This window comes from Pristis pectinata, unplaced genomic scaffold (genome assembly GCF_009764475.1).
Source record: "Pristis pectinata isolate sPriPec2 unplaced genomic scaffold, sPriPec2.1.pri scaffold_88_arrow_ctg1, whole genome shotgun sequence".
NCBI lineage: Eukaryota > Metazoa > Chordata > Chondrichthyes > Rhinopristiformes > Pristidae > Pristis > Pristis pectinata.
Genome location: NW_026262574.1, coordinates 147974 through 174400, shown reverse-complemented (window position 1 = coordinate 174400; position 26427 = coordinate 147974). Strand labels below are relative to the sequence as shown.

General features: G+C 63.0%; 1 protein-coding gene across 1 annotated transcript in view; it reads right to left on the bottom strand.

Annotated features, from left to right (window-relative positions):
* Positions 1-439: 439 nt before the first annotated feature.
* The window catches only part of srcap (Snf2-related CREBBP activator protein), a 48389-nt gene continuing 22401 nt past the window's right edge, over positions 440-26427 (bottom strand). Inside the window, exons 11-29 of the mRNA XM_052009949.1 lie at positions 24630-24822; positions 22311-22447; positions 20216-20402; positions 19622-19791; positions 19023-19222; positions 17722-17994; positions 16554-16721; positions 16183-16365; positions 15555-15812; positions 12296-12486; positions 11219-11541; positions 9994-10196; positions 9074-9243; positions 7491-7687; positions 7244-7358; positions 5475-5618; positions 4458-4640; positions 4134-4217; positions 440-3397 (exon numbers count right to left, since the gene is read on the bottom strand). Of these exons, the coding sequence (XP_051865909.1) occupies positions 1379-3397; positions 4134-4217; positions 4458-4640; positions 5475-5618; positions 7244-7358; positions 7491-7687; positions 9074-9243; positions 9994-10196; positions 11219-11541; positions 12296-12486; positions 15555-15812; positions 16183-16365; positions 16554-16721; positions 17722-17994; positions 19023-19222; positions 19622-19791; positions 20216-20402; positions 22311-22447; positions 24630-24822 (5398 nt within the window). The 3' untranslated portion in view covers positions 440-1378. The remainder of the gene's footprint in view (positions 3398-4133; positions 4218-4457; positions 4641-5474; positions 5619-7243; positions 7359-7490; positions 7688-9073; positions 9244-9993; positions 10197-11218; positions 11542-12295; positions 12487-15554; positions 15813-16182; positions 16366-16553; positions 16722-17721; positions 17995-19022; positions 19223-19621; positions 19792-20215; positions 20403-22310; positions 22448-24629; positions 24823-26427) is intronic.

The following is a 26427-nucleotide window of genomic DNA, read 5'->3' as shown; positions in this document are numbered from 1 at the left end:
TGTATGAGTGTGTGACGGGACGGTGCGGGGGGGAGCCTCACCCTGTGTCCGACCCCGGGAGTGTGTGGCGGGACGGGGCGGGGGGAGCCTCACCCGTGTCTGTCCCGGGAGTGTGTGACGGGACGGTGCGGGGGGAGCCTCACCGTGTCTGTCCCCGGGAGTGTGTGACGGGACGGTGCGGAGGGAGCCTCACCGTGTCTGACCCCGGGAGTGTGTGACGGGACGGTGCGGAGGGAGCCTCACCGTGTCTGACCCCGGGAGTGTGTGACGGGACGGTGCGGAGGGAGCCTCACCGTGTCTGACCCCGGGAGTGTGTGACGGGACGGTGCGGAGGGAGCCTCACCGTGTCTGACCCCGGGAGTGTGTGACGGGACGGTGCGGAGGGAGCCTCACCGTGTCTGACACCAGAAGACACACAGCGCACGTCTCCGGGACGAAGATTTTTTTCAATATTTCTTTTATTCCCGTCACACACGTGGACACTGTCTCGGTTTTCCATACAAAATATTCTTTGCATAGATTTTATTCAAAAGATACATGTATAGTACAAGGGGGATGGGGCCGTCTAGAAGGGACGCGGTGAGTCGGGACGGACCCTGGAGTCGAGTTGCCTGTACAAGGAGGAGGGGGCAGGAGACACAGTCGTAAATCTGCAATGGTTTCTTCTCATCTTAACATAATTGGAACAACTAGATCATCGGAGGGAGGGGGGAGGGAGGGGGAGGGAGGGGGAGGGAGAGGGAGCAGAAGGTGGAGGGGAGGGAGGTGGTCACTGGTCAGAACCCAGTGTTTGGTCCCCATCTTGGTGCTGGAGTCAGTGAAGGGAGAACGGGGGGGGGGGGGGGGGGTCACCTCTCTCTGCCCATTGCCCGGGGGGGGGGGGGGGGGCGGGGGTTGAGGATCCATCAGCCGGATGAAGCCCACCGGTGTCCCAGCAGGGACACATTCACAGAGCGATGGGGAGGCGGTGGGGGTCCCACAAACACGGGGCCCTAAACTCAGCACCGGACCATCCATGCCCCCCCCCCACGGGGGGGGGAACCAGGAGACCAGTGGTCTGAACACCCCCTCACCTCCCCCCACCCGTCGAGGGTCCGCGCCGTCCCACACACACACACCCCGCTGGTGGAACTAGGTCTGGTCTGGGGGTGGGGTAGAGAGAGGGAGGGAGGGAGTTGGGGGGAAGGGGGGGAGAGAGAGGGGAGAGGGGGGAGAGAGAGGGGGGAGAACGAGGGCGAGGCGGAGGGGGTGAGAGACGGGGACCAGAGGGGACGTCTCAGAACCGACCAGCCTGGGTACTGGGGGGGGGGTGGGGGTAGCCTCTGAGTGCGCGACACCCGCCCCGTCCCACCCCCCCCCCCGCCCCGTCCCCCTGGGCTCAGGTGTTGGGCCGGCGGCCCCGCCTGCTGACAGAGGGGGGTCTCCCCCTGCGGCGGGGGGCCGGGGGTGGGGGCGGCGGGGGTGGGGGGGGAGGAGGGGGGGTGGGCCGGGGCCTCCCTCGAGACCTGCGGCCCGGCGGCCTGCCCCTGCGGGGCGGGAGGGGTCCGGGCAAGGGTTTGGGGGGCCGACCCCTGCGCCCGGGCGTCCGGACCCCAGGGTGGGCGGCCGGAGGGGAGGCGGAGAGGGGGCGGCCCCTCTTCCTGGGGGCTGGGGGGGCGGCGGGCGGAGGGGTGGCGGGGCGGGGGGGCGCGCAGCGGCCCCGGGGCTTGTAGCGGCGCCTCTCCAGGGGGGGCAGCAAGTCGCCGGGACGCTGGCGGGTGGAGCGGGGGGCGGGGGACGGAGGGGGAGCCCCCTGGCCCGCCCCCTCGCCCTCGGGGGGCCGGGATCGCTTGGCCGGGGGCGGGGAGGGGCACTCCTGGGGCTCCCTGGCCCGCCGGGCTCTCCGGGCCGGCTCCCGCCGCTGGACGATGACGTTGACCCGGCCCGGGACCTTGCGCAGGACGGTGGCCGACAGCTGGGACCCCCCCTCGGCCGGGAGACCCTCCCGCACCAGGGCCTGGTCCGCCGTCCGCCTCCTCCGCTTGGGCCGGGGCGGCCGTGGGCTCCGCTCCGCCGCCTCCTCCTCCTCCCCCTCCTCCTGGGGTCCCGCGCCGGGCATCTCCTCCCCCTCCTCGCCCGAACTCTGACCCTCCGTCTCCGCGGCAACCGGGGCCTGCTCGGTCTCCGTGGTTACCGGGGCCTGGTCCGTCTCCTTGGAGACTGGGGCCTGCACCGTCTCCGTGGTGACCGGGGCCCGCTCCGTTTCCGCGGCGACCGGGGCCCGCTCCGTCTCCGTGGCGGCCGGGGCCTGCGGGCTGGCCAAACCCGACCTTCGACCCTCCATGTCCATGGCAACCAATGTCCTTTGGCTGTCCTCTCCCGATATTTGACAGTCTGTATCCGTGGTAACCAATGTCCGTGGGTTGCCTTCTCCCGACCTCCGACCCTCCGTGTCCGTGGTAACCAATGTCCGCGTGTCACCTTCTCCCGACCTTTGACCCTCAGTGTCCGCAACAACCAGTGTCCGTGGGTTGCCCTCTCCCGAACCCTGACTCTCGGCGTCCGCGGCAACCAATGTCCTCGGGTCGCCCTCTCCTGACCTTTGACCCTCCGCGTCCGCGGCAACCGATGTCCTCGCCGTCACCTCCGCTGACCCCTGATTCGAGGCGTCCGTGGCAACCGACGCCCGCGGCGCGCCCCCGTGCGACCTCTGGCCCTCCGCCTCCGCGGCAACCGCCGGCTTTGGTACGTCTGCCCCCGACCCCTGACCCTCCACCTCCCCGGCGACCCGGGCCGGCGTCCCAGCAACGGCCTCTCCTGGCCTCTCGTCCCCGGCGACCGTTGCCGAGGGGACGCGGGCCTCCCCGGCGACGGGAAGGCCCGAGGCCTGGCTCTCCGGGGCCTGGGATCCCGGCGGCTGCTCGCACGTGGGGGCCGTCACCGCCTGGCCCGGAACCGCTGGGCCCAGGGGCGCGTCCGCCCGCGTCGGGCTGGGGGCGGACTCGGCAGGCGGGGAGCGAGCGGCCCCCGAGGCCTGGGGCTGGGGGGGCTCGGCCTCGGACCCCTCCCCGGCCCAGCACACCCCCTCAGGCCCCGGCTCCTCGGCGAAGATCTGGTCGGGCAGCTCGCTGCTGATGTGGATCTGCAGGTCGCGGACGGGGGCGGCCAGGGGGGGCAGGCTGGGCGGTGGGTCCGGGGGGCCGGCGGGAACCCCCCCGCCCTCCGCCCCCGCCCTCAACTCCCGCAGCCGCTGGCTCAGCCGGGTGCTGGGCCGGGACGGGGGCTGGGGGCGCGCCCTCCGCGGCCGGCGGCTCGGGGGGTCCTCGGGCGGAGGGGGCTCCTCCTCACGCTGCTCTCCCCAGCGCCAGCCCTCGTCCTTGGCTTGGTGAAGGTCCTTGCGGGCAGCTTCAACCTGCTCCTGGGGGGGGGGGGGGGGGGGGGGGGGGGGGAGGGGGGGGGAGAGGGAGGGGGAGAGAGGGAGGGGGAGAGGGAGGGGGAGAGAGGGAGGGGGAGAGAGGGAGGGGGAGGGGGGGGAGAGGGAGGGGGAGAGAGGGGGAGAGAGGGAGGGGGGTAGAGGGAGGGGGAGGGGGGGGGAGAGGGAGGGGGAGAGAGGGAGGGGGAGAGAGGGAGGGGGAGAGAGGGAGGGGGAGAGACGGAGAGAGTCATAACCACGCATGTGCAAATGCTTAAAACAAGTCCCTGCCTCCTCTACCCCCTCGCGCAGTCCGTTCCAGATTCCAACCCTGCCCCCTCCCCTCGCGAGGGTGAAACCCACCCCCCTCTCAACCCCAAACCTCTGATTTCACACAACTCTGCTGGGCGAGGTTTCCTTCTCTCTACCCCAACATTTTGTGCACCTCCATCAGGTCCTCCCCTCGTACACCGAGGTCCCTCCACACTCCCCACCGTTCACGGTGTGTGTGTGTCCGCCCCTCGTACACCGAGGTCCCTCTGTCCCTCCCCACCGTTCACGGTGTGTCCCCGACCTTCAACAGCCCACCCGCCCTGCCCAGGATTAAACTGCATCCGCCACTGCTCCGCCCACCGTGCTGACTTGGGGAGTGATGGGACGGGAGCGGGGTGCCCGAGGAGAGAGGTGTGGGCTGTCACCCGCGAGTGGCGAGCCGGGCGAAGGGATCGGGCAGCGGACCTACCTCGGCTTGCTTCAACTCCTCCTTGCTGACGGCTTCCAGAGAGGCTTCCAGATAGTTCATGGCGTAGCGTTCGATGGGGGTGAGCTGGAGGGAGAGAGAGAGATGGGGGGGGGGGCTCTCCATTAGTACTCTGTGGCGCTGGGAGTGTGCGTCCTACCCTCGTACACCGAGGTCCCTCGACACACCCCACCATTCACGGTGTGTGTCCTACCCTCGTACACCGAGGTCCCTCTGTCCCTCCGCACTCCCCACCACTCACAGTGTGTGTCCTACCCTCGTACACCGAGGTTCCGCTGTTCCTTGACCCCGTGTGTGACCCGTTACCTGTTCCACCAGGGCAGCGATCTCCTGCTCGGCCTTGGAGAGCTCCTCCTCCTCCTCGCGGACCGAGCCCTCCTCTCCCTCCAGCGGGATGCTCTCGTTGAACTCGGCCAGCTCGGCCACCTGCTCCGCCTTGGCCAGCGAGGCCGCCCGGATGTCCTCCTCGTCCTCTGCCTTGCACAGCGCCTGGGAACGAGAGACCAATTGAGGACGGGAGGTGAGGGAACAGGGAGATGGACCCCCGCACCCCCAACCGCCCCCCTCCTTCGCTCCTCCCGCGGGACCCTGCTCCCTTTACCTGTCCATCGCATTCATTAACCAGACTCTGTAGACCGCCAGGGCACCAACCAGACACTGTAGACTGCCAGGGGAACCAACTAGAGTCTGCAGACCGCCAGGGCACCAACCAGACACTGTAGACTGCCGGGGGAACCAACTAGACCCTGTAGCTTATTACATCCGTTAATTAGATCCTATAGACCTCCCGGACGCCAACCAGACCCCCGGGGACCTGCTGCGCCCCCAACCAGACCCCCGGGGACCGCCCAGTTAGGTAGCTCGATAACGAATTGAACGGTGCCCAAAGCTAGCCACGTTCTCTCCCAGTTAACCGGAGGCTTGTCCTACCGCTGAGATGTCGAGAGCTGGGAACAGGCAGCCCCCTCCCGACAGCAATGCAGTACGTTTATTCTGTGACCCCTACTGCCGAGGGACACCGGTGATGGGGAGCAACCGGCTCCGCTCCTCTGCGGGCAGGTGGGTCAACCCCAGCTCAGCCAGGAAGCGCGCCAGCGACCAATCGCGGGACTCCCAACCAGTTGGCGGGCGGCCAATCGCAGCCGTGGACTGGCCCCTTGACGACCAATTGCAACCCTGGACCGAGCCCCCAGGCATCCAATTGCACGCCCTCCTCTTCAAGAAAGCGCTGGTGGCCAGCAATCGATTCACACAGGAGTGGAACGCCCGAACCCAGCCGCCCCAGCTGCCCACCCCACAGCTGTCGCCGGCCGAAGCCCTCACCTGCTCCAGGATCTGCGTCTGCTTGGCCGACATGGAGTCCTCCTCCTCTGGCCGGGGAGGGGGCGGGAGAGGGGGAGGGCTCGGCACCTCGGGTTCCTTCTGTGGCTCTTCCATCGGGATGTCGAACAGGTCGCGGATGGTTTGCTGGGGGGGGGGGGGGGGGAACGGGGAGGGAGGTTAATCCAAGCAAACTCGTCACCAAGCTCCAGGACCTGGGACCCAACACCTCCCTCTGCAACTGGATCCTTGACTTTCTGACCAACAGACCGCAATCAGTGAGAAACCACTGGCACGATTATCCTCAACACTGGTGCCCCACAAGGCTGCATCCTCAGCCCTCTACTCTACTCCCTGTACACTCATCGCTGTGTGGCCAGATTCTGCTCTAACTCCATCTACAAGTTTGCAGATGATACCACCGCTGTAGGCCGTATCTCAAATAACGATGAGTCGGGGTACAGGAAGGAGATAGAGAGCTCAGTGACATGGTGTCAGGACAACAACCTTTCCCTCAATGTCAGCAAAACAAAAGAGCTGGTCAGTGACTTCAGGAAAGGGGGTGGTGTACACGCTCCTGTCTACATCAATGGTGCTGAGGTCGAGAGCTTCAAGTTCCCTAGGAGCAAACATCACCAACAGCCTGTCCTGGTTCAACCACGTAGATGCCACAGCCAAGAAAGCTCACCAGTGCCTCTACTTCCTCAGGAGGCTAAAGAAATTCCGTTTGTCCCCTTTGACCCTCACCAACCTTTACTGATGCACCATAGAAAGCATCCTGTCCGGATGTATCACGGCTCAGGATGGCAACTGATCTGCCCGGGATCGCAAGAAACTGCAGAGAGTTGTGGACACGGCCCAGCGCGTGATGGACACCAGCCTCCCCTCCACGGACTCTGTCTTTACCTCTCACTGCCTTGGTGAAGCAGCCGGCATCATCAAAGACCCCACCCACCCGGGACATTCTCTCTCCTCCCCTCTCCCATCGGGTAGAAGATACAGGAGCCTGAGGGCACGTCCCACCAGACTCTACCCCACGGTGATAAAACTATTGAACGGTTCCCTTATACAGAGATGGACTCTAACCTCACAATCCATCTCGTTATAACCTTGCACCTTATTGTCTGCCTGCACTGCACTTCCTCATAGATGTGACACTTTACTTTGCATTCTGTTATTGTTTTACCTCTGTACCACCTCAATGTAACTGCACTGTGTAATGAACTGACCTGTACAATCGGGATGCAAGACAAGTCTTTCACTGGACCTCGGTACAAGTGACAATAATAAACCAATCCCAACTGTAGAGTCCTGAAGAGACTCGGGACATTCCCCTGGGACACCTGGGGGCTTGCGCCCACCCACCCCCGGAGAATTGGGATGCTCCCCGGGAACACCCGGAGACTCCGGACGCTCCCCGGGACAACCGGAGACTCCGGACGCTCCCCATAGACACCTGGAGACTTCGGACGCTCCCCATAGACACCCGGAAACTCCGGACGCTCCCCAAAGACACCTGGAGACTTCGGACGCTCCCCATAGACACCCGGAAACTCCGGACGCTCCCCAAAGACACCCGGAGACTCCGGACGCTCCCCAAAGACACCCGGAGACTCAGCTGGCTGTCCAGATGAAGGGTCTCGACCGCAGACGTCAACTGTCCTTTCCCCTGTTTTGTGCTGCCGCTCCTGAGATGCCCGTCTTCCCCTCCCCTCCCGTCCCGTCCCGCCCCACCCCCACAGTTGCCCCCCCCCCCCCCACTTCCCGTTTACCTCCTTGAAGAAGGCAGTGGTGAAGTTGCCTCCTTCAATGGCCAGGTCTCCCAGCATCCGTTTCTGGTTGGCCTTCTTCAGGATGTTTTCCTCTACAGTCCGGTCGCTGATCAGCCTGTGGGGGAATGCAGGAGGGGAGAAAGAGTGAGGGAGGAGGGGAGAGAGGGAGAGAGATAACAAGGTGTGAGCCTGGCAGGAGAAGCACATCACCCCACAGTCTCCCCCCTAAACCCGCCGGGTCTCCCACCTGTAGATGTGCACGTCCCGGGTCTGACCGATGCGGTGACAACGATCCTGTGCCTGGGCGTCCATGGTGGGGTTCCAGTCGCTGTCGTAGAAGAGGACGGTGTCCGCCCCGGTCAGGTTAACGCCCACACCTCCGCTCCGCGTGGACAGGATGAAGCAGAAGATGCGCTTGTCAGCATTGAAGCGGTCCATCAGGATCTGGTGGGGGTGGTGGGGAAGGAGGGAGGGAGAGAGAGGGAGGGAAAGAGGGAGGGAGAGAGGGAGGGGGGGAGAGGGAGAGGGGGGGAGAGGGAGAGGGGGGGGAGAGGGAGAGGGGGGGGAGAGGGAGAGGGGGGGAGAGAGAGAGGGAGGAATAAAAAGGGAGAGGGTGAGCTCACAGTCAGACAGAGATCAGATGGTGATCCCAGGCCGGATCAGTCCGGACTAGGTCATAGTGACTATAGCCCAGTCTGGTACAACCTTGGCGGGGGGGGGGTGGTGGGAGGAATTAACCCAATTAACCCAGTCTGTGCAATCCAGTCCGGTCTACACCACTCCGGTCTGCTCTCTGGCTGGCTGACCCCAGTCCGGTCCATCCGACTACGATCCAGTCTCTGGATGACCGTCCTCAGTCCGGTCCACACTACTCCGGTCCAGTCTCTGGTTGGCTGTCCCCAGTCCAGCCTCCATAATACTCCAGTCCGGTCTCTGGCTGGCTGTCCCCAGTCCGGTCCACACTACTCCGGTCTTGTGTTTGGCTTGCCGACACCAGTCCAGACCCCCAGACTCCAGTCCGGTCTCTGGCTGGCTCCAGTCCAGTCTAGCCCATCCCCACTGACTCCAGTCCGGTCTCTGGCTGGCTCCAGTCCAGTCTAGCCCATCCCCACTGACTCCAGTCCGGTCTCTGGCTGGCTCCAGTCCAGTCTAGCCCATCCCCACTGACTCCAGTCCATCTCTGGCTGGCTCCAGTCCAGTCTAGCCCATCCCCACTGACTCCAGTCCGGTCTCTGGCTGGCTCCAGTCCAGTCTAGCCCATCTCCACTGACTCCATTCCGTCTCTGGCTGGCTCCAGTCCAGTCTAGCCCATCCCCACTGACTCCATTCCGTCTCTGGCTGGCTCCAGTCCAGTCTAGCCCATCCCATCCCCACTGACTCCAGTCCGGTCTCTGGCTGGCTCCAGTCCAGTCTAGCCCATCCCCACTGACTCCAGTCCGTCTCTGGCTGGCTCCAGTCCAGTCTAGCCCATCCCCACTGGCTCCAGTCCAGTCTAGCCCATCCCCACTGACTCCAGTCCGGTCTCTGGCTGGCTCCAGTCCAGTCTAGCCCATCCCCACTGACTCCAGTCCGTCTCTGGCTGGCCAACACCAGTCCGGTCCGGTCCTAATCCAGTCCAGTCTCGACATGGCCATGCAAGAACCACGCAGAGAAAGATCCCGGGGACTGTGGACGGAGCAGGGATAGGCAGGGGTGCCAGAAGCAATGCAAAGATCCCAGGGACCATGGGCAGGGCACCAGGAGCAGTGCAGAGAAAGAGCCCAGGAGCTGGGGGGGGGAACACCAGTAGTGGCGCACAGGAAGATCCCGCGGAGAGGCCCTGCCCCTTACCTGACGCTGCTCCACCTTGGTGCTGCCGTCCAGCCGCAGGTAGATGTGTCCGTGGAAGTTGAGGAACTGCTCCAGCACGTCCAACATCCGGGTCATCTGGGTGAAGAGCAGCACCCGGTGCCCCTCCGCCTTCAGACGGCGCAACAGGGGGTCCAGCACCTGCAGCTTCCCTGTGGGGAGGGAGGGAGGCAATTCACAGCCACATCATGCCCCTGCACTGGGCTGCTGCCGCTCGGCACGTGACAGTTCGTTATATAGTGACGATAAACGCAGTTCTGTGCGTGTGCCCATGCGTCTGTGTCTGCGCCTCCCTCCACGTGTCTGCGCCTCCCTCCGCGTGTCTGCGCATCTCCCCATGTGCCTCTGCATCTCTGCGTATCTATTGTGACCTTGCACCTTATTGCACTGCACTTTCTCTGTAGCTGGGACACTTTACTTCTGTACTGTTATTGTTTTTACCTGTACTACATCAATGCACCCTGTACCCTGTACTACATCAATGCACCCTGTACTGCCTCAATGCGCCCTGTACTGCCTCAGTGCGCCCTGTACTCTCAGCGCGCCCTGCACCGCCTCAGCGCGCCCTGCACCGCCTCAGCGCGCCGTGCACTACCTCAGCACACTGCCTCAGTGCGCCCTGCACCGCCTCAGCGCGCCCTGCACCACCTCAATGATCGGTACACAAGTTTTTCACTGTACCTCGGTACATGACAACAATATAACCAATAGTTTTTATTTGTTTTCCTTGTGACTGCTGCTTTCCGGAAGCTCTGTGCCTGTGATGCTGCTGCAAGTTTATCACTGCCCCTGTGCACAGATGCAATCGTGCATCTGACAATAAACCAGACCCCTGACTTCCAGAGACACACCGGCCCTCTGGGCCAGGAGTGGACCCCGGGAACCCACCCGACCCCACTCACCGCAGTCGTACTGAATAAGCCGGAGATCGGGGAACTGCGTCCTCATGTTGCAGACGATGCGGTGGAGTCGGGCAACGCGTGGGCACAGCTGCTGGTGCAGGGTCTCGGCGAGGAGCAGCTGCCGGTGATGCTCAGAGGGAGGAGGGTGGGAGACGTGCATCCGGATGGGGGGGGCCTCCACAGGAGGTATAACAAAGATGAACCTGCGGGGTGGGAGAGGCAGAGAGTGAGGGTCCCCCCGCACCGTCCCGTCACACACCCCCGGGGTCAGACCCCCCACACCGTCCCGTCACACACCCCCGGGGTCAGACCCCCCGCACCGTCCCGTCACACACTCCCGGGGTCAGACCCCCCGCACCGTCCCGTCACACACCCCTGGGGTCAGACCCCCCGCACCGTCCCGTCACACACCCCTGGGGTCAGACCCGCTGCACCGTCCCGTGGCACACTCCCGGGGTCAGACCCGCTGCACCGTCCCGTCACACACCCCTGGGGTCAGACCCGCTGCACCGTCCCGTCGCACACTCCTGGGGTCAGACACAGGGTGAGGCTCCCCCGCACCGTCCCGTCACACACTCCCGGGGTCAGAAACACAGGGTGAGGCTCCCCCGGCACTGTCCCGTCACACACTCCCGGGGTCAGACACAGGGTGAGGCTCCCCCCGCACCGTCCCGTCACACACTCCCGGGGTCAGACACAGGGTGAGGCTCCCCCCGCACCGTCCCGTCACACACTCCCGGGGTCAGACACAGGGTGAAGCTCCCTCCGCACCGTCCCGTCACACACTCCCGGGGTCAGACACACAGGGTGAGGCTCCCCCCCGCACCGTCCCGTCACACACTCCCGGGGTCAGACACAGGGTGAGGCTCCCCCCGCACTGTCCCGTCACACACTCCCGGGGGTCAGACACAGGGTGAAGCTCCCCCCGCACCGTCCCGTCACACACTCCCGGGGTCAGACACAGGGTGAAGCTCCCCCCGCACCGTCCCGTCACACACTCCCGGGGGTCAGACACAGGGTGAAGCTCCCCCCGCACCGTCCCGTAACACACTCCCGGGGGTCAGACACAGGGTGAAGCTCCCCCCGCACCGTCCCGTAACACACTCCCGGGGTCAGACACACGGTGAAGTTCCCCTCGCACCGTCCCATCACACACTCCCGGGGTCAGACACACGGTGAAGCTCCCCCTGCACCACCCCGTCACACAGTCCGGCCCCACACCCACCTGTCGATGACGTCCCCCAGCTGCCTGACCCTCTCCTCAGGGCTGTGAACCGCTGCGTCCAGGGCTCGGGTGGTCCGCCAGTACGCCTCCGGCCTCCGTCCCTCCCTGCCCACCTGCGCCGATAGGCAGTGTGCGTAGCCCAGCCCCCGCCAGGCCCCTTCCTCGGCCGGGGGCTGGGGAGGGGGTCCCTGGGCGGACAGGTCGCAGAGTCGCAGCAGCTCGGTGCCATAGACAGGCGAGGCAGCGCAGCGGAGCTCGTTCAGGGCGTGGATCCTCTGCAGGCGCTCCCGCCGGTGTTGGAGCCTCTTCTGTTCCAGCGACTCCTGTGGGGAGGGGAGGTGAGGGGGGTGGGGGGGTTATTGTGGGGAAGGGCACAGGACAACCAGAGGAAGAGACAGCCCCTCGACCTTACACAGGCATCGCTCTCTCCCCACAGCCCCGTGTCGGTCCCCACACTGATCCCACTGCCCCGCGCCCTCCCCACAGCCCCGTGTCGGTCCCCACACTGATCCCACTGCCCCGCTCCCTCCCCACAGCCCCGTGTCGGTCCCCACACTGATCCCACTGCCCCGCACCCTCCCCACAGCCCCGTGTCGGTCCTCACACTGATCCCACTGCCCCGCTCCCTCCCCACAGCCCCGTGTCGGTCCCCACACAGATCCCACTGCCCCGCTCTCTGCCTCACCATTGACATAGAAAACACAGCTGGGGGGGGGGGGGGGGGGGGGCAATGGTCTATTCAACCAGACCCGGCAGCCATCTTGTGACTGTTGACATGGAAAATAGCTGAGGGCGGGCCTGTTCAATGAGTCAGGGCAACCATGTTGTGACCGTTGACATAGAAAAACACAGCTGAGGGCAGGTCTGGTAACCAGTCCCGGGAGCCATTTTGTGACTGTTGACATAGGAAACACAGCTGAGGGGTGGTGGGGGTTCTGTTTAAGCAGCCCTGGTGGCCATGTTGTGACGGTTGACACAGAAAAACACAGCTGTGGGGAGGGGTCCATTTAACCAGTCCTGGCAGCCATGTTGTGACGGTTGAGATAGAGAACACATATGAGGGCAGGGTCCACTTACCAGTTTGTAGGGAGACTTTGAGGGCTGGGCCGCCTGCCGCCGGGGTCTCAGTGCCGCCAGTGAGGTAGATGCGATCGGCGGGGTGGGGGTGGGAGGCCTGGCACACACTGGCCGAAGGGTCGGCAGCTCCGCGTCGTCCTTCTCCGCTGGGCTGGTCCCGGAGACCACTAGCCGGGTCACGGTGGGGGTGGCTGAAAGGGGGAAACGGAGGGGAGACCCATTACCGCCGAGGACACGAGAAACGGGAGCAGCGGGAGGCCATCCGGTCCGTCGAGCCTGCTCTGCCATTCAGTAAGATCACTGCTGATCTGGCCATGGACTCAGCTCCACCCACCTGCCTTTTACCCCATCACAGCTCCCCCTCGATGCAAAAATCTAACTGTGTATTAAATATCACCTTTAATTCCCCTACTATGCAAAACTCTGTGCCTTAAATATATTTAATGAGGTAGCCTCTACTGCTTCCCTGGGCCAGGAATTCCACAGAGTCACTACTCTCTGGGAAAAGCAATTTCTCCTCATCTCCGTCCTAAACCTACTCCCCTAAATCTTGAGGCTACGTCCCCTAGTTCTAGTCTCACCTCCCAGTGGAAACAACCTTCCTGCCTCTATCCCTTTCATAATCTTATACATTTCTACAAGATCCCCGCGCATTCTGAATTCCAGCGAGTTTAGTCCCAGACGACTCAATCTCTCCTCGTAGGCTTGTAAAAGATAACTGGACGTGCAAGGGCTAACAACGTAAGGTTAATGGTGTGCAGCTACTCTTCCCATAGTGTGACATTTCCTCAACCATGAGGTGACTACAGTTATCGCTGTAAAATGTCCAGGTGCGGGTGAGAAAGAAAGAAGTTTTTAAGACATATCTTGCTTTACTAAAAGCTTATTGTCAGCAACTGCCTTCGTAACTGCAACTTCCCATAGAGGTTTCCCACACTGCGTATAAAAGTAGGGACGCTGACCAGTAGACCTCCGAGTGGCATCAGTACAGAGCTCGCGTTACACTGTCTACTCTTCGTCTGTATCCCTCACTCCCGCTAACGTTAAACTAATAAAGCAGGCAGAGCAGTTGCCGTCCCAAGCTGCGATGCATCTGGATAGCGTGCCTTCTATGGTGCATCGGGAAAAGCTGGTGAGTGTCATAAGGGATGTGCTGAATTTTTTTTAGCCCCCTGAGGAAGTAGAGGCACTGGTGAACCTTCTTGGCCGTGGCGTCGACGTGGTTGGACCAGGACAGGCTGTTGGTGATGTTCGCTCTCGGGGAACTTGAAGCTCTCGAACCTCTCAACCTCAGCACCATTGATGTAGACAGGAGCATGTACACTGCACCCTTTCCTGAAGTCAGTGACCAGCTCTTTTGTTTTGCTGACATTGAGGGAAAGGTCCCTTAATTCCCCTACTATGCAAAAATCTAACTGTGCCTCAAATATATTTAATGAGGTAGCCTCTACTACTTCCCTGGGCAGAGAATCCTGCAGATTCACTAGTCTCTGTGAAAAGCAATTTCTCCTCATCTCCGCCCTAAATCTACTCCCCTGAATTTTGAGGCTATGTCCCCCAGTTCTAGTCTCACCTACCTGTGGAAACAACCTTCCTGCCTCTCTCTCTCATCTATCCCTGTCATAATTTTATACATTTCTATCAGATGCCCTCTCATTCTCCTGAGTATAGTCCCAGGGGACTCAATCTCTCCTCAGAGGCTGACCCCCTCGTCTCCGGAATCAACCCGGTGAACCTCCTCTGCACCACCTACAAAGCCAGTACATCCTTCCTCAGGTAAGGAAACCAGAACTGCACACTGTACTCCAGGTGTGGCCTCGCCAGGACCCTGTATGATTGCAGCGTGACCTCCCTGCTCTTAAATTCAATCCCTCCAGCAATGAAGGCCAACGTTGCATTTGCCTTCTCGACAACCTGTTGCACCTGCAAATCAACCTTTTGAGATTCATGCACAAGCACTCCCAAGTCCCTCTGCACAACAGCACGCTGCAATCTTTCACCATTTAAGTAATAATCCGTGGTGGTTAGCGTAACACTATCACAGCGCCAGCGACCCCGGTTCAAATCCGGCCGCTGTCTGTAAGGAGTTTGTACGTTCTCCCCCGTGTCTGCGTGGGTTTCCTCCGGGTGCTCCGGTTTCCTCCCACATTCCAAAGACTTACGGGTTAGGAAGTCGCGGGCATGCTACATTGGCGCCGGAAGCGTGGTGACACTTGTGGGCTGCCCCAGAGCACTCTACGCAAAAGATGCATTTCACTGTGTGTTTCCACGTACGTGTGACTCATGAAAATATCTCATCTTCTATTTCTCCTTCCAAAGTGGATGACCTCACATTTACCAACGTCGTACTCCGTGTGCCAGACCCGGGTCGATGAAACTGGGACAGAGTTCTCCAGAGAATGAGGGGAGGTTATTTTGTATTGACTTCTTTTTCTCTGGGATATAACCTGGTTGTCACCGTCCAGGCCAGCATTTATCGCCTATCCCACACCGCCCCTCAAAGGCGGTGGGGGAAGGTGGTGGAAAAAATTACTACCCCGTATCCTTGTATCCTGAGCCAGGGTACAGGATACAAGGACACAGGTCACAGGACAACATCGCTGAGGCCGCAGTTGGAGCACTGTAGACAGTTCTGCTCACCACACATCGCAGAAGGCTATGACGACTCAGGAAAGTGAGGAGTGTCCTGTCACACCCCTGACCTGTAGACGGGGGAGAGGTAATGTGGCGGATGTTGTGTGCATGGACTAACCCCACCCAGGGAAGTGCAGAGTGTCCTGTCACTCCCCTGACGTGTAGATGGGGGAGAGGTAATGTGGTGGATGTTGTGTGCATGGACTAACCCCACACAGGGAAGTGGGGAGTGTCCCGTCACACCCCTGACCCGTAGACGGGGGACAGGTAATGTGGCGGATGTTGTGTGCATGGACTAACCCCACACAGGGAAGTGGGGAGTGTCCCGTCACACCCCTGACCCGTAGACGGGGGAGAGGTAATGTGGCGGATGTTGTGTGCGTGGACTAACCCCACCCAAGGAAGTGGGGAGTGTCCTATCACACTCCTGACCTGTAGACAGGGGACAGGTAATGTGGCGGATGTGGAGTGCATGGATTAACCCCACCTAGGAAAGTGGGGAGTGTCCTGTCACACCCCTGACAGCAAGCCTCCGACCTGCTGCTCGAGAGCCACACTGTTACGTGAAACCCGCGTGCGTGTGACCAAACTCGCCCGCCCCCCCACCCCCCTCCCTATCGCTTACCTTGCTCAGTGGTGACCGGCGGTGCCTGCACAACCCTCAGCACGGGACGTGGGGTGGGGTTGAGCTGGGGGCCGCCAAGAGCCAGGGTGCCGACGGGGAGCTGGAGGCGGGCCGGGGCGGCCAGGGTGGCGGACGGCAGTCGGGCAGCAGAGATGGCCAGGGGCCGGGGCTGGGGGAGGGAGAGTGGGACGCAGTCCTTGGGTGCCTGGCGGACCACGATCTTCACCACGCCAGAACTGGTCACCACGGAGCCGGGCACTGTGAGGGGGAAAGGGGGTGGGGGGAAAGGGGGTGGGGGGAAAGGGGGGGGGGGTGGAAGGGGGGGGGTGGAAGGAGGGGGGGAAGGGGGGTGAAACCAGGTTATTGGGGCAAATCACCACCTCGTCCCTCACCCGAAGATCACACCGTGAGCTCTGAACATCCCCCTCCCTCCCTGCCCATAATACCTTCACCCTCCCCGTCCCCCTCCCTCCCAAAACATCCCGTCACTCTTCCCGCACCCCTCCCTCCCCAAAGGCCTGTCACCCTCCACTGCCCCCTCACACCCCCTCCACTACCCACTCGCACCCCGTTACTCCCCCCTCACGTCCCCTCCACTCCCCCCTCCGTGCTCCTCCCCACTCCATACCTGGGGTGGCATTGATGGGCACGCTGAGGCGGGCGGGGGCAGCTGAGACGGCGGGGTGCGCGCCGGGCACGGCCTGGAGTGATGTCTGACCGCTGGGCTGGGCCACGGCCTGGATGAGGGCCAGCTGGGTGGGCTGGCCAAGCAGGTGGTGGGTCGCGCTCGACACCAGGTGGACCACGCTGCCTGCTGAGAGACGGCGAAGAGGGTGTGAGAGAGTGCGGGGGCGGAGGGTGGGAGAGGGGGATGGAGGGTGGGTGAGAGAGGGGGTGATGGGGGAGGGGGGTGCGGGGGGGGACAGGGAGGGAGGGAGAGAAGAGGGGGAGGGGGAGGGGAGGAGAGGGAGGGAGACGGAGAGTCCGTGTGTCACCTACCTTGCACCTGCCGGGGTGGTCCGGCGCCCAGCGGCCGCAGGGGGGTCCCGGCGAGGGTCAGCTTGTTGCCCTGAATCTGGAAGGTGAGGGGTTTGCTGCCCTGGGTGGGGGCCTGATGCTGGCGGCCGGTCAACGAGGCCAGCTGTCCAAGGCTGACCACCTCGCCCGCTGTGGGGGGGGGAGGGGGGTGGGGGAACACACACATCAGTGACAGTCCTCCTCCAACACCCCTCCCGCCCTCACCTAACCCCCCTCCCTCCAGCTGTCCGAGGCTGACCACCTCACTCGCTGGGGGTGGGGTGGGGGGGGGGGGGGGTGATGGGCACACGTCACTGACAATCCTCCTACACATCCCCTCACCCTCTCCCCTCCTGCTGAACCCCCCTCCCTCTGAACCCCCTCCCTCCGCCTCCTCCCCCTCCCACCTCCCCTCCCTCTGAACCGCCTCCCTCCACCTCCCCCTCGCCCCCCACCTCCCCTCCCTCTGAAACACCCTCCCTCCACCTCCCCTCCCTCTGAACCCCCCTCCCTCCACCTCCCCCTCGCCCCCACCTTCCCTCCCTCTGAACCCCCTCCCTCCGCCTCCTCCCCCTCCCACCTCCCCTCCCTCTGAACTGCCTCCCTCCACCTCCCCCTCGCCCCCCACCTCCCCTCCCTCTGAACCCCCCTCCCTCCACCTCCTCCCTCTGAACCCCCCTCCCTCCACCTCCCCCTCGCCCCCCACCTCCCCTCCGTCTGAACCCCCCCTCCCTCCACCTCTCCCTCCCCTGCCCACCACCACCCGCCCCCTCCTCCCCTCCCTCCTCCTCTCCCTCCCCCTCCCCCTCCCTCTGAACCCCCCTCCCTCCACCTCCCCTCCCTCTGAACCCCCCTCCCTCCACCTCCTCCTCTCCCTCCACCTCCCCCTCAGACCACCTCCCGCCCCCTCCTCCCCTCCCTCTGATCCCCCCTCCCTGCACCTCCTCCTCTCCCTCAACCGTCCACCTCCCTTCAGCTACACGGCCCACCCTCCTCCCTCCCCTCCTCTCCCTCAATCCTCCTACACCGCCCACCCCTCCCTCCAGACCTCCTCCCTCCTCTCCCACCAACTGCTGCAGACCCCAACCCAACCCGCCACCCTCCACCCACACGGCCTCCCCTCCCTCCCCCTCCCCGCCGAGGTACTCACTGGGGAGCCGTGCCTGCATGTCGGGGGACAGGATCAGCCTCTGCGGGAGGGGGCCGCTGGCCCCAGCCTGCACCGTGTACCCCGCCAGGGGCTGGGGGGTGGGCACGGCCGGCGCCACCCTCAGCGTCGACAGTGGGAGGGGCCGCACCCCCAGGCTGACCGAGGGTGGGGGCTGCTGGACCCCAGCCCCCAGCACTGGGGGGCGCGGGGGGGCCAGGACCGTGCGGGGGGCGGTGGTCACCACCTGGGGGAGGGAGAGTGGGGCCGGCAGACCTGGGAATGTTGGGGGGGAGAGAGAGGGAGGGAGGGAGTGGGGAGAGAGAGCGAGAGGGGATGGGGAGGGAGAGAGAGCAAAAGAGAGATTAGAACAGGGTCCCACATACGTACACACACCCCCCCAACACACCCACCCCCACACCGGACGCTGGGTGCTACTCCACATGACACAACTCTGCGTACAACACAGGGAGAGGGACTGAGGGACACCGGTCAGTGTACAGATCTCCCCCCGAGGGAGAGGGACTGAGGGACACCGGTCAGTGTACAGAACCCCCCCCCCCCCCAAGGGAGAGGGACTGAGGGACACCGGTCAGTGTACGGATCCCCCCCTGAGGGAGAGGGGCTGAGGGACACCGGTCAGTGTACAGATCTCCCCGAGGGAGGGGGACCGAGGGACACCAGTCAGTGTACAGATCTCCCCCTGAGGGAGAGGGGCCGAGGGACACCGGTCAGTGTACAGATCTCCCCCTGAGGGAGAGGGGCCGAGGGACACCGGTCAGTGTACAGATCTCCCCCTGAGGGAGAGGGGCCGAGGGACACCGGTCAGTGTACAGATCTCCCCCTGAGGGAGGGGGACTGAGGGACACCGGTCAGTGTACGGATCTCCCCCTGAGGGAGAGGGGCTGAGGGACACCGGTCAGTGTACGGATCTCCCCCTGAGGGAGAGGGGCTGAGGGACACCGGTCAGTGTACGGATCTCCCCCTGAGGGAGAGGGGCTGAGGGACACCGGTCAGTGTACAGATCTCCCCCTGAGGGAGAGGGGCTGAGGGACACCGGTCAGTGTACGGATCTCCCCCTGAGGGAGAGGGGCTGAGGGACACCGGTCAGTGTACGGATCTCCCCCTGAGGGAGAGGGGCTGAGGGACACCGGTCAGTGTACAGATCTCCCCCTGAGGGAGAGGGGCTGAGGGACACCGGTCAGTGTACGGATCTCCCCCTGAGGGAGAAGGGCTGAGGGACACCGGTCAGTGTACGGATACCGCTTAGAGGGAGGGAAGGGGATAACTTGCTGTGCCGTTACCTTGTGTCGCCGTGACCGTCTGCGTGGCGGGACTGAGGACAGTGTGGAGTGGAGCGGTGCCCTGCACAGTGTGAATCACCTCGGTGGGGCGCACCGGCGCCAGCGACTGTGGAGAACTCTGGGGCACCAGCAAGGGGGGCCGGGGGCTGTTGACCAGGACCACCGTCCGTCCGTCAGGCTTCTGGGCTGGTTGCAGCATCCTGGAACAGGGCAGAGAGAGGCGGGGGGTGAGGAAGAGAGCGGCGGGAGGTGAGGGGGATCGGCGGCAGGGGAAGGCAGGAGAGGATTGAGTGAAGGGACACTCCCCCCGGCCCTGGGAGTGATGGGGGAGCGACCAGGCGGAGAAGAGGAGCAGGAGTGGTACCGAGTTGGGGAGAGTGAGGGGGAGGAGGGGGAGCAAGGGGGGGGGGGGGGAGGAGGGAGAGCGAGGGGGGGGGGGGGAGGACAGAACGGAGGTCTGGGAGGGGGACAGGGGGTCTGGGCGGGGAGAGCGAGCGATAGGGGGGCAAGGGGAGGGAGGGGAGATCCCTTCAGGGCAGGAGGGACTGAGCCCGGGAGGTTGCGGGCGGGATGGGGGTGACGGGGGCCGCGACACCCACCTGTTGACCTTCATGCGGACGGGGCGGGGCCGGGGAGGGGGGTCTGGGGCGTCGGCGATCTCCTCGATCAGCTTCAGGGTGACCTTGTTGGCGGGCAGGAAGGTGTCCGACTCGTACCGGGACAGCTTGCCCTCCAAGTTGATCAGGTCGAAAATGCCGAGGTCCACCTGCTGCAGAGTGGTGGAGAGGACAGGAGTCAGCAGGGATCTGCGGTGGGGGGGGGGGGGGGGTGATCTCTGCTTATCCATATACCGGCCAAAGCCCCCTCCCCTCTCGCTCAGCCCCCTCTCGCACGTCCCCTGTCTCACCCCCCCGCTCCCTCCCCTCTCACCCACATTGCTCCCTCCCCTCTCTCGCCCACCCTGCTCCCTCCCCTTTCTAGCTCCCTCCCCTCTCTTGCCCCCCCTCGCCCCCTCCCCTCTCCTCCCGTTCCCCTCCCCTCGCTCTCTCCTCTATCATCCCCCTCCCTCCCCTCTAACCATCGCCCCTCTCGCTCCTCCCCCCGCCAAACGTCCCGTCCCGGAATCGGCCCGAGGCGAGGCGTCTCCCCCCTCCCTCCCGACGGCTCCGTGCACACCCCAGCCCTCGCCTCACCTTGAAGGGCCGGTACTCGAGGGCCCGCAGCACGCAGGAAGCGGTGGTGTAGCAGATGCCCTCGGTGATGAAGGGCGAGTGGATGGGGCGGGGGTCGAACAGGTTGGGGTGGTTGCAGACCTTACGGAGCTGCATCAGGATGTTGATGACACTCATGAAGTGGCCCGTCTCCAGGGTCTCTTTGGTGCTGCCAGAGGGGCAGGAGGTGGTGGAGGTGGTGGGGGAGGGGGAGGAGGAGGATGGAGGGGGAAGAGGAAGAGGGGGAGGGGGAAGAGGAGAGAGGAGGGGGGAGAGAGGAGGAGGGGGGAGAGAGGAGGAGGGGGGAGAGAGGAGGAGGGGGGAGAGAGGAGGAGATGGGGAAATGGAGGGGAGGGGTAGGAGGGAGGGATGGGGGAGGGGTAGAGGGTAGGAGGAGGAGGGGTAGGAGGTGGAGGGGTAGGAGGAGGAGGGGAGGGGGAGGAGGGGAGGGGGAGGAGGGGAGGGGGAGGAGGGGAGGGGGAGGAGGGGAGGGGGAGGAGGGGTAGGAGGAGGGAAAGAGAACAATAATAAGGTCATCACTCTCCGCGAGGCCGATGGCAGGAGGTTGAAGCCCTGGGCACCCTCAGCTCCTCGGGAGAGGTCTCCCGCTGGGGCCCATCCACTCCCAGCGCATCCCAACTCACGAGGCTCAGTACGACCTCCACCACACGGAAGGATCGCCAGCGGCATCACTTTCGGAGCAGCTCGGACCCGACACCCAACGGTTGTTCGAGAACGTGACTCGGGGAGGGCGGGTGGTTCGGACTTCACTCGGTGACTTGCCGCAGACTCTGTCAAACTTCGGTCTGGGATGGCGATTCCCAACGGGCAGGAACGCGAGGAGCCGCGGAGAGTGTGGGGACTCTGCCACCGATACATCACGGGCACGTGCCTCCCCCCACTGTCAGGAGTATCCACAGGAGGGGCTGCCTCGAGAAGGCAACGTCCGCCGTTAAAGATCCCCCCACCGTCCGGGCCGTGCCGTCTTCTCATGGCTCCCGTCGGGCAGGAGGTACAGAAGCCTGAAGTCCCCACAAGGCCAGGTTCAGGGACAGAGACTTCCCTTCAACCACTCGGTTCTTGAACCGACCGGCACAACCCTGATCACTGCCTCAGTACAGCAGCACCGGGACCGCTCTGCACCGCAGCCAGCTTTGTTCTAACTGTGTTCTTTCTTGTAAAAAATTGTTCAATTTACGATTTTATTGTGAATTCTGCTTCTCTGATGCTATGTGCCTGTGATGGTGCCGCAAGTACTTTCTCATTACCCTTGCGCACTTGTGCGTGCGACATTAAACTTGACTTTGAAGGCCACCAACGTAGCCTGACCACACTGGGACCCGAAAACGGTCAACAGGGCCCTGTAGGCCGGGAGCAGAGCCTCGGCCTCTCCTGGTGACCAAGGCCCAGGGACGTTCTGGGACTGGAACTGGTCAAATGGGGGCAGTGGAAGAGAGAAGAGTGGTGGTGGGGGAGAGCTGTCCTGTGACCAGGGGTGCTCCGGAGGGATCGGTGCTGGGACCTCTGTTGTTGGTGATATAGAAATGACAACGTCGGTGAGAGAACTAGTAAATTGGGAAGGTGGATAGTGAGGAAAGCTGTCAAAAGGGGTCAGGAACAGGGTGAAGCTCCCCCCGCACCGTCCCGTCACACACTCCCGGGGTCAGACACAGGGTGAGGCTCCCTCCGCACCGTCCCGTCACACACTCCCGGGGGTCAGACACAGGGTGAGGCTCCCTCCGCACCGTCCCGTCACACACTCCTGGGATCAGACACAGGGTGAGGCTCCCTCCGCACCGTCCCGTCACACACTCCCGGGGGTCAGAGGGTGAGGCTCCCTCCGCACCGTCCCATCACACACTCCCGGGGTCAGACACACAGGGTGAGGCTCCCTCTGCACCGTCCCGTCACACACTCCCGGGGTCAGACACACAGGGTGAGGCTCCCTCCGCACCGTCCCGTCACACACTCCCAGGGGTCAGACAAAGGACGAGGCTCCCTGCACCCTGATTAGATGCAGATTAACCTCGCCGGATGGCCAGGGACACACCGACGCTCTTTGCGGACGCACACTTACGAGGCCTGGGACATGAAGTCATCGTACAGGTAGCGCTGCCTCTTGGACAGGCGGCACTGCACCACGTGCTCGTATTTCTTTGGCATCTGCTTCTCCACATCCACCTTGATCCTGCGCAGGAGGAAGGGCCGCAGGACCTGCGGGAGGGAGGGGAGGAACCGGTTGGGAAGAGTCAAAGAGTCGCCCCCACCACCCCCCTTGCCTAGCACCCTCCCCCTACTGCCCCCTCACGTCCCCCACCCGGTCCCGCGCTCCACAGGATTAGCATCTCAATGCACGCTGAGCCATGGCGTTCTACAGCACAGAAACAGGCCCTTTGGCCCATAAAGATCATACCGGCCCCTTCAGGGGGTGGCGCGCGCCGTGGATGGTGGGAATGCGATTCTCGTCCGAGCTGTTGCGGGTGCGTTTAGCGGCTGTTAGTTGGCGTCATTGCTGTAGTGTGCATAGTTTTTCTTCTACTTTAGAACACGGAACACTACAGCACAGTACAGGCCCTTCAGCCCACAATGTTGTACTGACATTTTATCCTGCTCTGAGATCTATCTAACCCTTCCCTCCCACATCGCCCCCCATTTCTCTATCATTCATGTGTCTAAGAGTCTCTTAAATGTCCCTCATGTATCTGCCCCCACAACCTCTGCCAGCAGTGCGTTCCACACACCCACCACTCTCTGTATAAAAAACTTACCCCTTATACCTTCCTCCAATCACCTTAAAATTACGCCCCCTCATGTCAGCCATTGTCGCCCTGGGAAAAAGTCTCTGACTGTCCACTCGATCTGTGCCTCTTGTACACCTCTATCAAGTCACCTCTCATCCTCCTCCTCTCCAAAGAGAAAAGCCCCAGCTCGCTCAACCTATCCTCATTAGACGTGCTCTCCAATCCTGGTAAATCTCTGCACCCTCTCTGAAGCTCCCACATCCTTCCTATAATGAGGCGACCAGAACTGAACACAATACTCCAAGTGTGGTCTGACCAGAGCTGCAACATCACCTCACGGCTCTTGAACTCAATCCCCATGACTAATGAAGGCCAACACACCACACGCCTTCTTAACAACCCTACCGACCTGCGCGGCAACCCTGAGGGATCTGTGGACGTGGACCCCGAGATCCCTCTGTTCCTCCACACTGCTGAGAGTCCTGCCATTAACCTTGTATTCTTTCTTGTATTATTTGTAGTAGTTTTGACACCGGATGTGCTTTTAGTAAATAAAGCATTTGTAAAATAGAAAACAGAAAGATTAAAAAGACCCCATCTCCCTGCACTGGGAGAGAGAGGGGGAAGGAGAGAGAGGGGGGATGGAGAGAGAGAGCGGGGGGATGGATGGAGAGAGCGGGGGGATGGATGGAGAGAGCGGGGGGATGGATGGAGAGAGCGGGGGGATGGAGAGAGAGGGGGGGATAGAGAGAGAGGGGGGATGGAGAGAGGGAGAGGGGGGAAGGAGGGAGAGAGAGGGGGAGGAGGGGAGGGAGGGAGAGGGGTAAGAGGGAGAGGGGAGGGAGGGAAGGAGAGGGGGAAGGAGGGAGGGAAGGAGAGGGGGAAGGAGGGAGGGAAGGAGAGGGGGAAGGAGAGGGGGAAGGAGAGGGGTAAGGAGGGAGGGAAGGAGAGGGGGAAGGAGGGAGGGAAGGAGAGGGGGAAGGAGGGAGGGAAGGAGAGGGGGAAGGAGGGAGGGAAGGAGAGGGGGAAGGAGGGAGGGAAGGAGAGGGGGAAGGAGGGAGGGAAGGAGGGAGGGAAGGAGAGGGGGAAGGAGGGAGGGAAGGAGAGGGGGAAGGAGGGAGGGAGAGGGGGAAGGAGGGAGGGAGGGAAGGAGGGAGAGGGGGGAGGGAGGGAGAGGGGGAAAGAGGGAGGGAGGGAGAGAGGGAGGGAGGGAAGGAGCGGGGGAAGGAGGGAGGGAAGGAGAGGGGTAAGGAGGGAGGGAGGGAAGGAGGGACGGAGAGGGGGAAGGAGGGAGGTAGGGAGGGAAGGAGAGGAGGAGGGAGGGAAGGAGAGGGGGAAGGAGGGAGGGAGAGAGAGGGGGAAGGAGGGAGGGAAGGAGAGGGGGAGGGAGGGAGGGAGGGGGAAGGAGGGGAGGAGGGAGGGAGAGGGGGAAGGAGGGAGGGAGGGAGAGAGTGGGGGAAGGAGGGAGGGAAGGAGAGGGGGAAGGAGGGAGGGAGGGAGAGGGGGAAGGAGGGAGAGGGGAAGGAGGGAGGGAGGGAAGGAGAGGGGGAAGGAGGGAGGGGAAGGAGGGGAGAGAGAGGGTGGTGGGAGGGGGAGAGGAACGAGAGGCGGGGAATGAGGGGTGTCCGGGGGAGGGGAGGCGGTCTTTGCCCTACCTTGTGCAGCCTCTTGACCAGGTTGTCGTTGTACTCCTGGCTGCCCTCGATCATGCCGGTCAGCGGGTTGGAGAACCACTCCTTGAACTCTCGGTGCGACTGGAACACGTGTGGCATCAGGAAGTGCATGAGCGACCACAGCTCCATCAGGCTGTTCTGCAGCGGGGTGCCGGTGAGCAGCAGGCGCCTCTGGCTGTCGAAGCAGAGCAAGGGGAGGGGGAAGAGAGACAGGGCGTTGGCGGGGGCGGGACACAACGGAGACCGTTCGGAGATCAGCACCCACCCACCCATCCTGGGCGCCCGGGGATCAGCGCGTCGGGTCCCAACCGCCCATCTCGGCCTCTCGCAGAAGACGGGAACAGGCCTGTCGGCCCACGGGGTCCGTGCCGGTTCCCGCCCCTGCCTGCGCGCGGCCCACATCCCCGTGTCGTTAACCCCCTCCATCGTATCTGCCTCCACCCCCACCCCCAGCAGCACATTCCAGGCCCCCACCGCTCTCTGTGTAAAACAACCTGCCCCGCCCATCTCCTCTCAACTCTCCCCCCCCCTCACCTTAAACGCACGCCCTCTGGTATTAGACATTTCCACCCTGGGGTGTGGGGGAGAAAGATCCCGGCTGTCTGCTCGATCTGTGCCTCTCGTGATCTTATAAACCTCTCCCCTCGGCCTCCGCCGCTCCGGAGAGAACAACCCGAGTCTGTCCGACCTCTCCTTATAGCTCACGCCCTCTAATCCGGGCAGGGTCCCGGTGAACCTCTCCCGCACCCTCTCCGAAGCCCCCCGCACCCTCCCTGTAACGGGGGGAATGACCAGAACTGCACATGAGTGCGGCCCGACCAGAGTTTTATACAGCCACAATGTGACTTCCCGACTCTTGTACTCGACGCCCCGACCGGTGAAGGCGAGTGTGCCGTACGCCTTCTTCACTGCCCTGTCGACCTGTGCGGCCACTTTCAGGGGAGCTGCAGACTCGGACCCCAGGACCCCCCCGTACACCGATGCTCCTCAGAGTCCTGCATGCTTTCCTCTTACATTTGACCTCCCAAATGCATCGCCTCACACTCGTCCGTATTAAACCCCCATCTGCCATTCCTCAGCACACATTCCCAACCGATCCATACCCTGCTGTATCGTACAGTACCAGAGTCCCACAGCATAGAAACAGGCCCTTCGGCCCAACTGGTCTGTGCCGGCCCGGATTCCCATCCAAGCCAGTCCCATTTGCCCACATTTGCCCCATATTCTTCTAAACCTTTTCCCACCCACGGACCTGTCGGAGTGTGTTTTAAATGTCGTTAATGTCCCTGCCTCACACACTTCCTCTGGCAGCTCGTTCCACGTATGGATCACCTGAAAAAGTTGCCCCTATTAAATCTCTTTGCCGCCCCTCACCTTAAACCTGTGCCCTCTAGTTCTTGATTCCCCAACCCTGGGGAGGTGGGGGGGGGGGGTGGGGGGAAGACTGTGTGCATTCACCCTATCAATGCCCCTCGTGGTTTTATGCACCTCTGTAAGGTCACCCCTCTGGACCCCATGCCCTGCCATCTAATGACCGACCCACTGCAGGCCTCATCTCCCGTTCCCAGATCCCCCACATCCCCCGATTCCAACCTCCCCCCTCCCACCGATCGTTCTAAAGATTAACCCTCTCCAACGTTATCCGTTTCCTATTACCCTCCAAGAACTCTCCCACCCCTCACACCCTCTGTCAGAAGTTGTTCCGACACATGTCAGTCTGAACGGACCGCTCCCCTGATCTTGTAACTAACGCTCTCTCCCCCGCCTCACTCAAAACATT